The sequence below is a fragment of the Loxodonta africana genome, chromosome 26, assembly GCF_030014295.1.
Source record: "Loxodonta africana isolate mLoxAfr1 chromosome 26, mLoxAfr1.hap2, whole genome shotgun sequence".
In the NCBI taxonomy this organism is placed as follows: Eukaryota; Metazoa; Chordata; class Mammalia; order Proboscidea; family Elephantidae; genus Loxodonta; species Loxodonta africana.
In genome coordinates this window covers 24,089,053-24,106,518 of record NC_087367.1, presented here as the reverse complement: position 1 = coordinate 24,106,518, position 17,466 = coordinate 24,089,053, and the positions used below count along the sequence as shown (strand labels likewise).

The 17,466-nt window shown below is 38.7% G+C and overlaps 1 protein-coding gene across 11 annotated transcripts in view; it reads right to left on the bottom strand.

The window, feature by feature from the left end:
• MAP4K3 (mitogen-activated protein kinase kinase kinase kinase 3) overlaps positions 1 to 17,466 on the bottom strand; it is a 238,945-nt gene that overhangs the window by 98,630 nt on the left and 122,849 nt on the right. For all 11 annotated transcript variants that reach the window (XR_010319480.1, XR_002787226.2, XM_064277173.1 and 8 more), the window contains one exon: positions 2,649 to 2,713. Coding sequence is in view for 9 of the 11 variants with exons in the window: in XM_064277173.1 (XP_064133243.1) it covers positions 2,649 to 2,713 (65 nt within the window). In the remaining 2 variants the exon portion in view is untranslated. The remainder of the gene's footprint in view (positions 1 to 2,648; positions 2,714 to 17,466) is intronic.

Genomic DNA, 17,466 nt, shown 5'->3' with positions numbered 1-17,466 from the left:
AAATAAATTAGTATTAACAAATTTATATTACTTTGTATCTCTACCTTTTAATATCGATAAAAGGCCTAGTTCTTGGACTGCAAATGATAGCTGGTTGAAACGGAATGGTAACAATCATGACAACCTACTGATGTAACTAAATTAGTCTTCTTGCTTCTTAATGAAGAAAGGTAAAGAGGGAGATTGCCAACAAGTGAGAAACAGAATGAGATACCTTAGGCCAAATATATGGAGCAAATGACAGAATTACTAAACAATCAAAGAAAGACTAAAAATTAAGTATGGATAAAAAGAATGATTAAAATTTAAAAAATTATAAGAAAATAAGACACAAAGAAAAAAGTGGAGGGAGATTTGAAATAAAATCAAATTATTTGTAGAAATAAAAAATAGTTACCAAAAATTGTAACCAAATGGATTCCCTAATCACAGCTATAAATCAGTGAACTGGAAGATGGATATGAGTACCCAAAAGGCTCTACTGAGGGATAAAAAAGTAGAAAATATGACACTGAGTTTAAGAGACACAGAGGATATACTAAGAAGGTATAACATATATCTAACTGGAATTCCAGAAGAAGAGATGGGAGAGATTGGGGAGAAAATATTTGAAGAAATAGTAATTCAGAATTTTCCAGACTTGAGGAAGGAGCTAAATTCTGAGGGAAGCACTTTAAGTTCTGAATAGAAAAAAATAAAAATAAATCCGCACTTAAAGACACTGGAACCACCAGAAATGAAGATAAAAATCTTAAAAGCAATTAGAGAGAGAAAGGCAGATTATCTGCAAAGAATCAATAATCAGACCGACAAGACGCCCCAATAACTACAGAAGCTAGAAGACAATAGTCCAATATCCTCAAAATGCTGACAGAAAATACTTGTCAACCTAGAAAACATCTGCCTATACCCATTTAGGAACCCTGGTGGCACAGTGGTTAAGAGTTTGACTGCTAACCAAAAAGGTCAGCAGTCTGAATCCACGAGCTGCTGTGGAAATCCTATGCGGCAGTTCTACTCTGTCCTATAGAGCCACTATGAGTTGGAATTGATTTGACAGCAACGGGTTTGGTTTTTTTGGTATAGCCATTTAAACTACCATTTAACAGTGCAGGCCAAAGACTGAGAGAGTTTAGCAATATAAGACCTTGCTGAAAGAACTACAGGAAGGAGGAACTGGTAAGTGAAGGAAGCAGTAGTAATTAATCCAAATTAAAACAAAAAGGGGAAACAGCTTTTTGAATTCGCAGTATTTATTTTGCAATGTTCAATACAATCAAATATTATTTCTCAATTTTCATTAAAATAAAAATGCCACTAATAAAACATGTTCTCAAATATACACTAAAGAACTGCCACAACTTAAAAAATATCCTCAGAAAATAAATAACTTTTCATAAAGCAGAAACGTTCTCATGATCTTCCATCTGGCTTTCAAGGCTCTCCATATCTGATTCTACTCCCCAGATACATCCCCCCAGACAAGTAAGTATGATCTCCCGTATGCTACACCTTCATGTCACTGCACTGTTGTTTCATCTACTAGAATGCACTTCTTTCTATCCAAAATTTACCTGTCTTTTAAAGATGAATTTAAAGTCCGCTTTCCTAATTAAACCTTCTAAAATAATTCTAGCACTTCCATCATTTCCTTCTTCCTAACACATTAAAATGCTATTTTTGTCAAACTAAGGCCATCTAGGGAAGCAAAACAGAAACAGTGAAAATCTCACCCAAACAGCCTTTTAGTATCTGCTTCATCACAACTGAGGCCCTGGTGGTGCAGTGGTTAACTAACCAAAAGGCTGGCACTTGGAATCCACCACCTGCTCTTTGGAAACCCTACGGGGCAGTTTTACTCTGTTTATAGGGTTGCTATGAGTTGGAATCGGCTTGACGGCAACACGTTTGGTGTTTTTTGGTTTCATCACAATCAGCCCCTAAATTACTTAAATATGAACTATTTAAGCTCAAATTCTACATGAAAAAAATGATTAAAATTTTCCTGATTATTTTCGTGGGAAATTTGACATTATAAATTAAGACATTATTTTATTTTACATTAATAAAAAAGTACACATCCAGCAAACAAATTAAACCTACTCTGTAGTTTGTGACAATAATCCATTAACAGAATCAGAATACAAGAGTGAAAGAAAGAAAGAAAAGGCAGTAAATGTTATTTTCTTTGAAAGTATCTCTTATATACTACATTAAAAATCCCAATGAAAAATGTTTTCTTCAGTTTTTTAATTCCCCAGAATCCAGCACTATCAGAGAGCAAACGTTTAATTGATGTTTCTGGAATACACGAGAGTAAAATCAATTATCTTTGCATTATCACTACTCATGTATCACCTGGATATTCTTTGGGCTCACTGTTAGCTGTCAAGGTCTCTGCATGTTTTGTAGAAGTCTGAGTTTGAAATTTTAGCAATATGAGTTCTTCAGAATTAGCAACTACTACAAACACATACAATGTTCCAGTTTATAAAGCAAAGGCTGCTTTCATCCATACATAGCTTAAATATCTGCACGGAGTCAAAGAGGATAGTGATAAAACAGTTTTCTTTCCTCCAAACAATGTCAATGTTTTAATAAATAGCTGTATTTTAAGAAATTCCATTTAACTCCTATAAAAATCTTACCATGATAAATATCCTGTAAGGAACCACCGCCACAAAACTCCATGCAAATCCAAAGTTTATCTCGCCTATGAGGAGAAAACAAGCATGTGTCATACTTTCATGATTAAAATTGTCTGAGTTAACACATTCTTTTAAAGTTTTATACTATAACCCTGAAAAAGTGCATAAATCCAATGTGCAATGTAAAAAAAAAAAAAGCTAATTAATCTCTATAAGTAAATGAATTACTTATGCTGTGTTACTACAACGCAATTCAAGGTTTCAATACTTACAGCCTATCACTTGTAGAATATAAAGCTGCTGTCAGGGACATTTAAATAACAAGAGAAAAAATTTCCTTTACTTAAGAACTCCCACATTTTATCCACGACAGAATTACAAAAGTTAATTGTTAATTAAGAGGCTCATATAAAAAACCATATAGAAGTGCACGACAAAAAAATGGTAATACATTCAAAAGTATGTTGCTTTGATAGCATTCTCACCAAACAGACTGAATGTAAACATTCATATCTATTAATTCAACAAAGATCTTTCCAACATAATCTCTGTTAAAATATATCATTCACTTATCTTTAGAAAGCATTTCTCTCTCACATTCACATTCTAAGGTATCCATATGGCCCACAGAGTCTAACATATTTATTATATGGCCCTTTACTGAAAAAGTTTGCCAGCTCCTGAATTAGATTATAATTTGATTTATGCATAATCCAGGCATGTATAAAGTGCTGTGGGAATCCAGAGAGAATACATAGGAGAGTCAAGGGAAGGTTTTATGAAGGAGATAATATTTGAATTGGGTCTCGACATTAAAATTGGAACTCAAAGGAAGAGAAAGAGGCCTGTGCAAACGAATGGACACTTGAAAGATGCCATATTTGAGAGACTGTTGGTCCTTCGGTGTGAGTGGACCACAGGCTGCCTGAAGAGACAAACGGCAGGAAATGAAGCGGAAATATGCTGGGGCCACATTGTGAAACAATGCCTGGTTTAGTTATCTTCATTTGGGTGATCTCTAGCTCGTCAATGTCTGTTTTAAAATGTAGCATCAAGAACCAAGCATTATTCTGAGTGTAGAACAAACAGTGCATTAAACTGGAGTTGCTGTCAGGGATGAACCACGTAAGGCTGTGGTGGTGGGATTAGCAAGACCTGAGAGATGAGCAGACTTGGCTGGGTACAGCATACAGCAAGGGAACACATGCTACCACTGAAAAGGTAAGCTAACTTAAGAGTATGGAGTAGCTAGGTACCACTCTAGAAGGTAAAGCTGAAGAGGGTGAGGCCCAGACGAAAATATCTGAAGTCACCCAGATCTGCTATATGAAGGTGGCAGGCATAGTAATGAAACTGAGGCATGGCCACTAGTGGTAAAATATAAGCTAGCTGTCCCTGTGGCCTGGTTTTAAGAACTCTCAGAATGGGTGGCTGGGACTGGCAGATGTGTGGTTTTATCCAAAATGAGGAAGGCACTTAATGACTGGTGACTGCTACAGAGGGAGAAGTCTAAATCTCCCCAGAGAATCTAAAAATTATCTTCTTTATCTGAACACTATAATTCTATTACCTTGGCTGAAAGCTACTTTCAGTTTCTTAGCAACTACATTAAACTGCTGGTGTGCAGCTTACAGTTAACTAAAATCTCTGGATCTTTTTCATGTGAAGAGTAGTCAGGCCAGTCTTCTTTCCACTAAGCACAGGACTTTGTCCTTATTTGTTAAATGTCATCCTTAAAAAAACAAAAGTTGTTTCGATTCTTATCCCTTTGTTCCTGACATGCATCTTACTAGCCCTCCCCAGCACCTGAGATATCTGCCTCAAGTGGATCTTCATATAAGGTACCTGTTCTAAGCGGCTAAGGAACAGGCAGTTTATAAAAGCCGGCTGAATGATTGTTTTGCTGTCTACTTGCTAATATAAAAGATTTTGTAGGGAGTAATGAAGTAACACATAAACTGTGTAGTAAAGGATCTGAAATATTGTAAGAGCACAATAAATGTCAGCTGTTTTCTACTCCTTTTGTTATAATTAATCTTGTAGGCTATTATGTAAACTGTCTTAAATTGTTCCTGAAACTTGTTGAAGGTGTAAACAAAACTGACTTTTTCTTTTGTCTCTTAAGGAAAAAAAGAGAGAGAGAGAGGGGATTGATTTGACGTGACCCCTTACTACAGCCACACTATCCACCACCGGTACTTTCTTCCTTCTAAGTGCTTGCCAATTATCTGATTAATAATTTACCCTAGATCTTTGCTGGGGATGGATGCTCGATATCAAGTTTAACAGTCTGTATTTTCTAGAACTCACCTTTTCTCACCCTTTGCAAATTGGACATTTGCTGATCTCTAATCTTTTGACACTTCTTCTATTTGTCAAAGGACATTCACTGATAGTGGATGACAATCAAATCTGCTTACCTTCCAGTACAATGAGATATAATTTATGTAAATCTGAAAGTTTAAACTCATTGAATAAGTGTCTAGCTGTTCTATAATTACCTACTCACCTATCTTATGCTTCAATTCCTTCTTAAAAATGTTTTTCTTACCCTTTAGGTAGAAAACAATTTTCCTGGCTGGAGAAAATGGATGTAGGAAATGAGTACTCTGCTTTTTTATATATTTGATATTATACCATCTTCTAATCAAGGCTGGTCTATTCCTCTTTTCCCCCTTGCTTAAATACACAATATTCTATGTAAAATGACCTACCAGTTTACAAGCAAAAGAAAAAAATTATCAGGATTGTATATATTTAAGATGATCTCAATCACATTTATAACATTCTATTTTGTTAAAGCCTGGTATTGTCAAAAAAGCTACATTACTGTACTCAGAGTTTATTAAAAAAAAAAAAAAAGACTTCCATCTGTTCCATGAATGTCTCTCTTGCAACGATAAATTTGCATTTGCCTTTGGTCATTCACCAAGCCATCTGCCTAACACGAAAGAACCTGAGTCAATCAACCCAGTTTATTCAGGCCAATAAATTATAAAATCTTTGTCCCTAGAATCTGAAATGGAATAAAATTAACCACTGATGTAAAATTTCAATGTATCAATATTAATTTCCCGACTCAACATATTACTTTTTCTTATTATGTAAAATTATCTATCTTACAAGGAATAGAAAAATAAGTCAAGGAAACAAATTCACTATTTTCTTCTAGTCTGTTTACGAGAGCACATAGGTATTAACATTATAATAACTACAGCATTTCATTGATCTGAAAATCTTATCATTTCTAAAACATACTTTTTAACCTTTCCACATTTTGTAACATATCAGCCTTAAAACTATGACTGAACCAACTAGGCAAAATTATTTTTTTAGTTTGCCCAAATACTAAATATCAAATCATTAAATATCAGCTATTAAATATATTACCATTAAATATTAAAAAGTAAAATAAAATGTGACCAAAAAGCAGAGGCTCTGGAATGTGTGCTAGAACTGACATACCAAGTCATCTCCCTGGGACAGGATGGCTAGGCTATGCACCACTCTAGAGTCTCCGGACTTTACTGTGGGTTGTTCTGCTGACCAATGAGCTTGCCAATGGCTACTCTATTGTATTCAGCAAAATAAATAATTTTGGGATATCTGCCTCAAGTGGATGTCCATTTTTAAAGATATGGAAAAACTACTGCATCCCCAAAAAGTCATAGGTAACCCATTCCAACTGATTCCCTTTTAACAACGAGGGGTAGCTGTCAACTCAGACATACAAGGTGACCTATTCCCCACAATTATTTCTAACAATCTCCATTCAACATAGTATTTTCCAAAGTGTGGGCCACTGAACACCAATCCTGAGAAGAATGCTTCCAAAAAATAACCCATTCTTCAGTCACATCAGTTTTTAGAAATATCACATACTACAGTCTTCTCTTGGGAATTAATAATACAACTAGTATATCAAAGACTCTGAGAAATCCTGTAGTAAGCAGGAGGGGAATGGAGAGGAGGAGAAAAAGAGGGGGACTGAATAAAAAAAAGGAAAGAAAAGGATAACCAAAAAGAAAAGGGGGAAGAAGATGAAAAGAAAGGAAGGAGAATGGAAAAGGTTAGGTAAGGGAGAAGGTAAAGGAAGAGGGGGAAGGAGGAGGGGGAAGGTGAAGGGAAGAGAAAGAAGAAATAAAATTTGTCTAATTTTGTTTAGTCCAGAATTTCTCCAAAGTATTTTTTCCATAGACCCATTTTTTAAAATAAAACACATTTTATAGCATACCCCATATATGAAATACAGAAATACCCCAGGTAATACTAGCATATGGAAGTTTCTCGTAGATCCACTAAGTTTTTTGCTTAAAGTTGTGGTTCTCAACTAGGGGTGACTTTGCCCCCAAGGAATGTTTGGCAATGTCTAGAGACATTTTTGGTTGTCACAACTAGGGAGTGCCAGGGATGGTGCTAACTATTCTACAATGCACAGGACAGGTCCTCTAACAAGGAAGTACCCGCCCTAAAGCATCAATAGTGCCAAAGGTGAGAAGCCCTGCTTAAAGAAACAAATTATGATCAACTTTAAGGTTTATTCCTAAGACCTCTCAAATACTGAAAATTATTTGCACACCTACCCCTCACTTAGTGATTATCTCATTATGTGATATTTTGTATTTACCAGAAGAGTAAAAAAATCTACTATCCGACCGTTTCGCACATTAACCGGCCTGCGGGCATGGCTCCTGCCGCACAGAGCCGCCAAGTCAGCTGCCACATGGGGCTGGCCTCCTCTGTGGCCGTGGCCCCTGAGGTGGATGCCTGTTCTGTGTTCCCTGCTCCAATGTGGCCTGAGGCCCTGAGGCAGCTCAAAATTGCTGTGGAGTGGAAAGGGAGGACAGAAGCATTGGAAAGGCGGTTCAGGAGAAATGCTGTGAGTTTAATGGCATCCCAAAGTAAGCCTCTGCTTCACTGGGGCCGGCCTTGGGGCCAGGCTCCCAGAGCCCCAGTGAGAAGCCCCGAGCCTCTGGACTCACCAGGCCCTTAGGGCAGAGTGGGCTCTGAGATCCTGAATGCAGGGCTTGCAGGGGTGGGAGTGGAGGCCTGGATGTGGCTCCTCGAGGGAAGCTCTGACCCAGCACGGAGGAAGGTGATGACGTGGTTAAGCCATGAGCCCTCTGTCACACAGCCCAGCTTTACCCAACTTTGCCTGCTCCAAGCCTCCTCCTCCGCAAAGGAATGATCCATAACTGGACTTGTCACAGCGATGACGAGCACATTAGTAAATCTTAGTTGTTATTTCTATGTTCAAAAAATTGGACAGGGAAAAAAAAAAATCCCCCATTTTCACATAACACCTATTTCACATAACAACCTGGTCTTTGGAACTTAACCATACCGGTAAGTGAGGAATGAGTGTACAATTTTATTTCTCAAGTATGACACTAAAGAGATGTTATAAAGCAGTATTGTGGCAATAGTGAATAAAGCATCAGCGTCAGTGTTAATTATGGTCAAAGTACATGTTAATATAGCAAAAAGTAATAAAGCGAAAACTTAGAGAGTCAAAGCCTAAAACAAGATATTGATTTTTAATAAAACTACCCATTGTAACAATCCAGTTGAAAAATGGGCAAAGGACTTGAATAGGCATTTCATCAAAAAACTGAGATACAAATGACAGACCAGCACATGAAACGATACTCAATGTCATCAGTCATTAGGGAGATGCAAGTCAAAGCCACCCCGAGATGCCACCTCACCCCTACTAGGATGGCTATGATCACAGAGATGGAAATTAACCACCGCTGGTGAGGATGTGGGGAAATTTTAACTCTCACCCACCGCTAGTGAAAATGCAAGATGGTACAGCCCCCGTGGAAAAGTCTGGCGGCTCCTCAGAAAGTAAAACACAGAACTACCATGTGATCCAGCAACCCCGATCCTAGGTATATACTCAAAAGAACTGAAAGCAGGAATGAAAACAGAAACCTGTGCACCCATGTTCACTGCAGCACTCTTCACAACACCCAAAAAGGTAGAAATGTCCTAAATGTTCTAAATGTCCATCAATAGAATGAATAAACAAAATGTGGCATATAAACACAACCGACTTAGCCATAAAGAGAAATGAAGTCTTACAACAGGAATGAACCTTGAAATCATTACGCTATGTAAAATAATCCAGTCATGAAAGGACAAATACCGCATGACCCCATTTATGTGAAACAGGTAAATGTAGAGAGACCAATGGTTATTGCTGATTATCAGGGCTGGAAGGGAGGGGGCAAAGGGTGAGTCATTACTTAGGGGGCACTAAGTTTCTGTTAATAGTGGTGGAATAATTTGGAAAAAGATAGTGGTAAATAGTTGCACAATGTGATGAACGTAATCAATGTCACTGAATTACACATGTAAAAATTGTTGAACTGGCAAATGTTTTGTTTTATACACACACATATACATTTTTAACCACATACACACACACACAAAGAAAATCCTTCCCATTGTATTTAGGTAACTGACTCTTCTATATTTTGACAGTAATACGGGCTAGGAAATGCTCTTTTGTAGTAATTTTGTATAGAGTTTGCCTACTTAAAGATGTCAATAAGCCTATTACAAGGCTGATAAATTTTTACTGACTATATTTCATGGGGTTGCTATGAGTTAGAATGGACTCAACAGCAACTAACAACAACATACTTCAGAAAGCACATTTTTAATCTAAAACTCTTTTTTTAAAAAAGGTGTTAAAAGATATATTAGCTGCTACACAGAAAAATATACATGTTTACAGATAAAATTTTTTAAGCTTGTTAAATGTTGTTTAAATTCAGTTATCAATACTTTATTTGTAATTTCTAAAGTTATTAAAAAAAACAGCTAACCCTTCAGTGACTCAATTATTTTCTGCTTTGAATTTTCTATTGATACCATGTGTTTTCATTAATGGAGGCATCTGCATCATTCATTGAATGTATCCTAATTTTTGGTAGGCAGTATGGAATTTTTTTTTTTTTTTTGCCCCCTCCTACGAGCCTACTACCTTAAGTGTTTAGTGGTACATATGAGTCCCCATCAGGGTCTACTACTGGTATACACGTGTTCAAATTTTTTTTTTTATGAGTCCCCATCAGGGTCTACTACTGGTATACACGTGTTCAAATTTCTATCTTCCTAGCAAAAATTCAGACACCTCACACAATACCCTGTAAAAAGAGTATTTTGAGGCACAGAGTCATTTCTTTGGTTTCCAACAGTCATAAAGGTCCTTGCCTTGAGGAGCACATACTATCAATTGTCCAGCAGCTTCTAAATAAACCCCAGAGGCTAAAAAAAAAAAACAGTCCATGGTCACTTTACGCACCGCCAGGCACAAAAGAGTTAAGCTACAAATTATATGACTGCCTTACATTTCTCCACCTGAAAATAAGCTTTTAGTAAAGCCCATCCTTTCCTACTGTCAATGTCATCAGTGAATTTGACCAAACTTTCAGGTTGTATGTTTCTTGTCAACACATTTTCCAAACTTTTTTTTTTATTAACTTTTATTGAGCTTCAAGTGAACGTTTACAAATCAAGTCAGACTGTCACATATAAGTTTATACACATCTTACTCCTTACTCCCAATTGCTCTCCCCCTAATGAGTCAGCCCTTCCAGTCTCTCCTTTTGTGACAATTTTGCCAGCTTCCAACTCTCTCTATCCTCCCATCCCCCCTCCAGACAGGAGATGCCAACACAGTCTCAAGTGTCCACCTGATATAATTAGCTCACTCTTCTTCAGCATCTCTCTCCTACCCACTGTCCAGTCCCTTTCATGTCTGATGAGTTGTCTTCGGGAATGGTTCCTGTCCTGGGCCAACAGAAGGTTTGGGGGCCATGCCCGCCGGGATTCCTCTAGTCTCACTCAGACCATTAAGTATGGTCTTTTTATGAGAATGTGGGGTCTGCATCCCACTGATCTCCTGCTCCGTCAGGGGTTCTCTATTCTGCTCCCTGTCAGGGCAGTCATCGATTGTGGTCGGGCACCATCTAGTTCTTCTGGTCTCAGGATAATGTAGGTCTCTGGTTCATGTGGCCCTTTCTGTCTCTTGGGCTCTTAGTTGTCGTGTGACCTTGGTGTTCTTCATTCTCCTTTGATCCAGGTGGGTTGAGACCAATTGATGCATCTTAGATGGCCGCTTGTTAGCATTTAAGACCCCAGACGCCACATTTCAAAGTGGGGTGCAGAATGTTTTCATAACAGAATTATTTTGCCAATTGACTTAGAAGTCCCCTTAGAGCATGGTTCCCAAACCCCCGCCCTTGCTCCGCTGACCTTTGAAGCATTCAGTTTATCCAGGAAACTTCTTTGCTTTTGGTCCAGTCCAATTGGGCTGACCTTCCATGTATTGAGTGTTGTCCTTCCCTTCACCTAAAGCAGTTCTTATCTACTAATTAATCAGTAAAAAACCCTCTCCCTCCCTCCCCCCCTCGTAACCACAAAAGTATGTGTTCTTCTCAGTTTATACTATTTCTCAAGATTTTATAATAGTGGTCTTATACAATATTTGTCCTTTTGCCTCTGACTGATTTCGCTCAGCATAATGCCTTCCAGGTTCCTCCATGTTATGAAATGTTTCACAGATTCGTCACTATTCTTTATCGATGAGTAGTATTCCATTGTGTGAATATACCACAGTTTATTTACCCATTCATCCGTTGATGGACACCTTGGTTGCTTCCAGCTTTTTGCTATTGTAAACAGTGCTGCAATAAACATGGGTGTGCATATATCTGTTTGTGTGAAGGCTCTTGTTTCTCTAGGGTATATTCCGAGGAGTGGGATTTCTGGGTTGTATGGTAGTTCTATTTCTAACTGCCAAACGTTTTCTTAATGGCTTAACAGTCCCCAAAGAGTCTTATTCCACTAAAATTTAGGGATTTAAAAACTCTTGAATCAGACAAGCTATAATACAGGGAGTTGTGAAAACCCAAAACATAGTGCAACAAAGTTGTGTATCTGAACTTTACCTCCGTTTTATCTTATCAGCATTTGAAAGAAACAAATGTGGTCTGTATCAGTGTAAACAGAAGACTAAGAGGGACTATTAGTGGTAAAAGTGGTGAAATCTAAATGAAGTCTGTTAGTTTAGTTAATAATATTGTACCAATGTTAATCTCTTAGTTTGGACAAATTTTACAAAATGCTAATAAGATGCTAACATTAGGGAAAGCTGAGTGACGAGTATACAGAAACTCTCTGTAACTTTTCTGTGAATATAAAATATTCCGAAATTAAAAGTTTGTCTTTCTTTTAAAAAAGAGAGTAGCTAGGTATAAACTAAAGTGACTTAACTGTAATCCCCATTCCCACAGTCTACGCAGTCAGTTAAGACCCTGTTGTTTCCCTCCCCAGCGCTGTCCCTGGCTCTAAGAAAAAACTTCTCCCAGTTTTTACGTAACTCTAGAGACCACCACCTCTTTCCTGTAATAAACTTACAGGATTACTGTAATCAACTGAACTGTCTGAGTCGCCATCCCCCACACTTCAAATTCATCCTTCACAGAATACACTACCTCTCTGTTAAAACCTTTCACAGGTATGCCCGACACCTGTAAGTCCTAATTAAGGCATAAAAAGTTCCTTTTTGCCTAAATCTCCAAAACCTGACCTCCTACAACTACATCCTTTTCCCCTCGAGCTCTAATGAGAATATTAGGTTTCTCTAGAATACTTCATCATTCTTCAGGCATGTGTTCCTCTTGCTAGAAATTCCCACTTTCTACACACACATACACATACACCCCCATAATAAGCTCCTATTAATCCTTTAATACTCTATTTGGAAATCACGTCTTTTGTGGTGTTTTCTCCTGATCCCCCTACCCTGACAAAATCAGACATTTTACCATTTCTGTGCCTCATACCTAAATTCCATCGCTGCACCTAGCATATTACATTGCAATTATCTGCTTGTGCCCATTTATCTGATTAGATTACAGACTCCTTAAGGGCAAGGACTAGTTTTTATCCATCTTAACATCTCCAGAAACCACTACCAAACTTATCACTGTTGAACCGATCCTGACTCGTGTCGGCTCCACCTGTCACAGAGTAGAACTATCTCCACACGGTTTCCTTGGCTGTAATTTTTATAGAAGCAGATCGTTAGGCCTTTCTTCTGTGGTGTCGCTGGTTAGGTTTCAACTGCCAACCTTTTGGTTAGTAGCTCAGAACAAACCGTTTTGTGCCACCCAGGGACCTGTTAGAAATCAATACAGTACTCTATATATCCTAGGAAACAATGTAAAAACACTTGGTAAATAATTACAATTTGACACTGATGTTATTATTATGAAGTAAATTATGCTCACTTAAACTAGTACTCAGGGAGGCTGTCATAGTTTGAATTATATCCCCCCAAAAATGTGTGTATCAACTTGGTTAAGCCATGATTCCTTGTATTGTGTGGCTGTCCTCCATTTTGTGATTTTAATTTTATATTGAGAGGATTAGGGTAGGATTGTAACACCACCCTTATTCAGGTCACCTCCCTGATCCAAGGTAAAAGGAATTTCCCTGGGATGTGGCCTGCACTACCTTTTATGGAAGAGAAGCAAGCAGAGAGTTGGGGACCTCATACCACCAAGAAAGCGGCACCGGGAGCAGAGCGCGTCCTTTGGATCCAGGGTCCCTGTGCCTGAGAAGCTCCTCGACCACAGGAAGATTGAGGACAAGGACCTTCTTCCAGAGCCGACAGAGAGAGAAAGCCTTCCCCTGAAGCTGAGGCCTTGAATTTGGACTTTTAGCCTACTTTACCATGAAGAAATATATTTCTCTTTGTTAAAGCCATCCACTTGTGGTATTTCTGTTATAGCAGCACTAGATGACTAAGAGGCCTAGTGACGCAGTGGTGAAGGACTCGTCTGCTGACTTAAAGGCTGGTGGTTCAAAACCACCAGTGCTCTGTGGGAAAAGGATGTGGCAGCCTGCTTCCATAAAGACTTAGAGCATTGGAAACCCGATGGGGCAGTGCTACTCTATCCTACAGTGTTGCTATGAGTCAAAACCAACTTGACGGCAGTGGTAAATTAGTACTCTGAATTCCAACGGCTTAAAAAAACCTGATCAGAGAGGTGGGGCCAAGACAGCAGAATACCCAGACACTTCCAGTGATTGCCTCTTATTACAAGGACCCTAAAAATCAAGTGAAACGATTAAATTTATCACAACCTAGGAGCCCTGAACATCAAAGGCAAAGTCAGAAGATGGACCAAGCGTCAAGGGGTGTGAGAGTCAGTTCAGAAGCAGAGAGGAGTTGCCAGACTTGAATGGCCGGGCTCCCTCAGGCACCATTCCCAGAAGCAGCTGTGGTAGGCCGGTAGTAGCTTTTGGCTGCAGTTTCCTCAGGGAGGAGCACCCAGCTACACAGCCTACTCACACCTCTGAAACCAGAGATGATCAGTGCTCTAGGCAAAAGCCAAGTACTTGCGTATATTTTAACGAGTCCGCAGCCCCCAAGCCAGCTTCAGTGGCTGTTGACTTCCCTGGGCCTATTGAGCACCTAGAGCCATCCTCCTGGCCTTGGAGAAGGACTAAATTCACAATTGGGGGAAAAGATAATTTGCCAGCTCCACTAACGGGGCGGGGGGGGGGGGGGGGGAGTTGGACGCAGGACAGAAGCGGCTCCTGTCCAGGCACAAACTGCCCGTGGACTTTGAATACCTTTCCCCACTGCACGGACCTCTGTGGGCCTATTTCAAGAAAATACGCCCTTGTTGGCAGACTACAACAGTTTCAGCTGTGTGGTGGAGAGGGGGGGTGTTTGATCTTTGACAAAACTTTGCGTGTTAAAAAGGGTACTTACCTACCCACATCAGGGGCCTAAGGACTGGTGGCTCCACTCAGATTGCCCAGCGACCCACAACGGTGGTCCAGGATTAACTGGTACCTCCCAGTCCTTAAAACCAAAAACACTGGGTGCCCATGGTCCATCTACAGAACTCACCCACCTGTACGCTCTAGGGAAGAGGGAAGCGCTTTCTTCAGAGACATTTGGGGGACGATTCTCAGCCCCCTGCCTTGTTCCGAGTGTGATCCCCTACTGCAACCAGATACCAGAACCTACACCAATCACCCCTGTCCCTGTAAGACTGTAGGACAGAGCCATACCACACATTAATGATCACCTACCTAGACACCTGAGCTGAATTCATACCAGAAAAGTGAATGGACTCCTAGACTGGTATACCTGATAACAGCTCTAGCCAACTGGTGACAGGACATCAGAGCTCCAAAGGCAAAAATAATCAAGCTAGCTCACTCAAGCAACCCACTTGGGAATATCAAAACAAAGCAAGAAGCTATGATAGAGTAAGGAAACATAAAATAAACTAATACGATAACTTATAGATGGCTCGAAGACAAGGTGATACAAAGAAATAAAAGTTAGTTTAAATTTAGAAAAACAGGGCTAAATATTAAGGTAACCACAAAGGAGACAAACCATCCTACACATCAAAATAAAATACAAGAAAAAAATAGAGACTCAGCAGAGATAAAATCAACATCAACGAATACGAGGAAAAGACAATATATAAACTACTCGGCACAAAAAATTAAGCGGGAAAATGTCAACAGCACACAAAAAAGACATCAAAATGACAGTACTAAATTCATACCTACCCATAATTACCCTGAATGTAAATGGACTAAATGCACCAATAAAGAGATAGAGAGTGGCAGAATGGATTTAAAAAACAGTTGGGCTATACACTGCCTAAGAGAAAACACACTTTAGACTTCAAGACACAAACAAACTAAAACTCAAAGGATGGAAAAAAATATATCAAGCAAACAACAATTAAAAAAGAGCAGGAGTGGCAATATTAATTTATGACAAAATAGACTTTAAAGTTAAACCCATCAGAAAGGATAAGGAAGGACACTATATAATGATTAAAGGGACAATACACCAAGAAGATATTACCATATTAAATATTTATGCACCCAATGACAGGGCTGCAAGATACATAAAACAAACTATCAGCATTGAAAAGTGAGATAGACAGCTCCATAACACACCGCTTTTGCTGAAGGACAGGACATCCGCAAAAAAAAGCTCAATAAAGACACAGAAGATCTAAATGCCACAATCAAGCAACTTGACCTTATAGACATATACAGAACACTCCACCCAACAGCAGTCAAGTATATTTTCTTTTCTAGTGCACATGGAACATTCTCTAGAATAGACTACGTATTAGGGCATAAAGCAAGCCTTAAAAAAAAAAAAAAAAAGCCTTAGCAGAATCCAAAACATTGAAATATTACAAAGCATCTTCTCTGACCATAAGGCCATAAAAGTGGAAATCAATAACAGAAAAAGCAGGGAAAAGAAATCGAACGCTTGGAAACTGAACAATACCCTGCTCAAAAAAGACTGGGTTATAGAAGACAATAAGGATGGAATACAGAAATTCAGAGAATCCAATAAGAATGAAAACACTTCCTATCAGAACCTTTGGAACACAGTGAAAGCAGTGCTCAGGGGTCAATTTATATCAATAAATGCACACATAAAAAAAGAAGAAAGGGCCAAAATCAAAGAATTATCCCTACAACTTGAACAAATAGGAACAGAGCAACAAAAGAAACCCTGAGGCACCAGAAGAAAGCAAATAATAAAAATTAAAGCAGAATTAAATGAAATACAAAACAGAAAAACAGTTGAAAGAGTTAACAAGAGCAAAAGCTGGCTCTTTGAGAAAATTAACAAAATTGATAAACCACTGACCAAACTGACAAAAGAAAAACAGGAGAGGAAGCAAATAACCCAAATAAGAAATGAGATGGGCAATATTACAACAGACCCAACAGAAATTAAAAGAATCGTATCAGATTACTATGAAAAATTGTACGCTAACAAATTTGAAAACCTAGAATAAATGGATGAATTCCTAGAAACACACTACCTACCTAAACTAATGTAAATAGAGGTAGAACAAATAAATAGACCCATAACAAAAGAGGAGATTAAAAAGGTAATCAACATTTCCCAACAAAAAAAAATCCCCTGGATTGGACAGCTTCACTGCAGAGTTCTACCAAACTTTCAGAGAAGAGTTAACACCACTACTACCAAAGATATTTCAGAGCATAGAAAAGGACAGAAAACTCTGAAATTCACTGCATAAAGCCAGCATACCCCTGATACCAAAACCAGCTAAAGACACTGCAAAAAAATAAAATTACACACCTATATCCCTCATGAGGAAACCCTGGTGGCATAGTGGTTAAGTGCTATGGCTGCTAACCAAAGGGTCAGCAGTTTGAATCTGCCAGGCGCTCCTTGGAAACTCTATGGGGCAGTTCTACTCCGTCCTACAGGGTCGTTATGAGTCAGAATCGACTCGACAGCACTAGGTTTTGGGATCCCTCATGAACATAGATGCAAAATCCTCAACAAAATTCTAGCCAATAGAGTTGAACAACATACGAAAAAAATAATTCACCATTCATACCAGGTACGCAGGGATGGTTCAACATTAGAGAAACAATGAATGTAATCCATCATATAAATAAAACAAAAGACAAGAATCACATGAATTTATCATTTGATGCAGAAAAGGCATTTGACAAAGTTCAACATCCATTCATGATAAAAACTCTCAGTAAAATAGGACTAGAAGGAAAATTCCTCAACATAGTAAAGGGCATTTATACAAAGCCAACAGCCAACATCACCCTAAACGGAGAGAGTCTGATAGCGTTCCCATTGAGATCGGGAACCAGACAAGGATGCCCTTTATCATCACTCTTAATTCAACATTGTACTGGAGGTCCTAGCCGGGGAAATAAGGCTAGATAAAGAAAGGGCATCCAG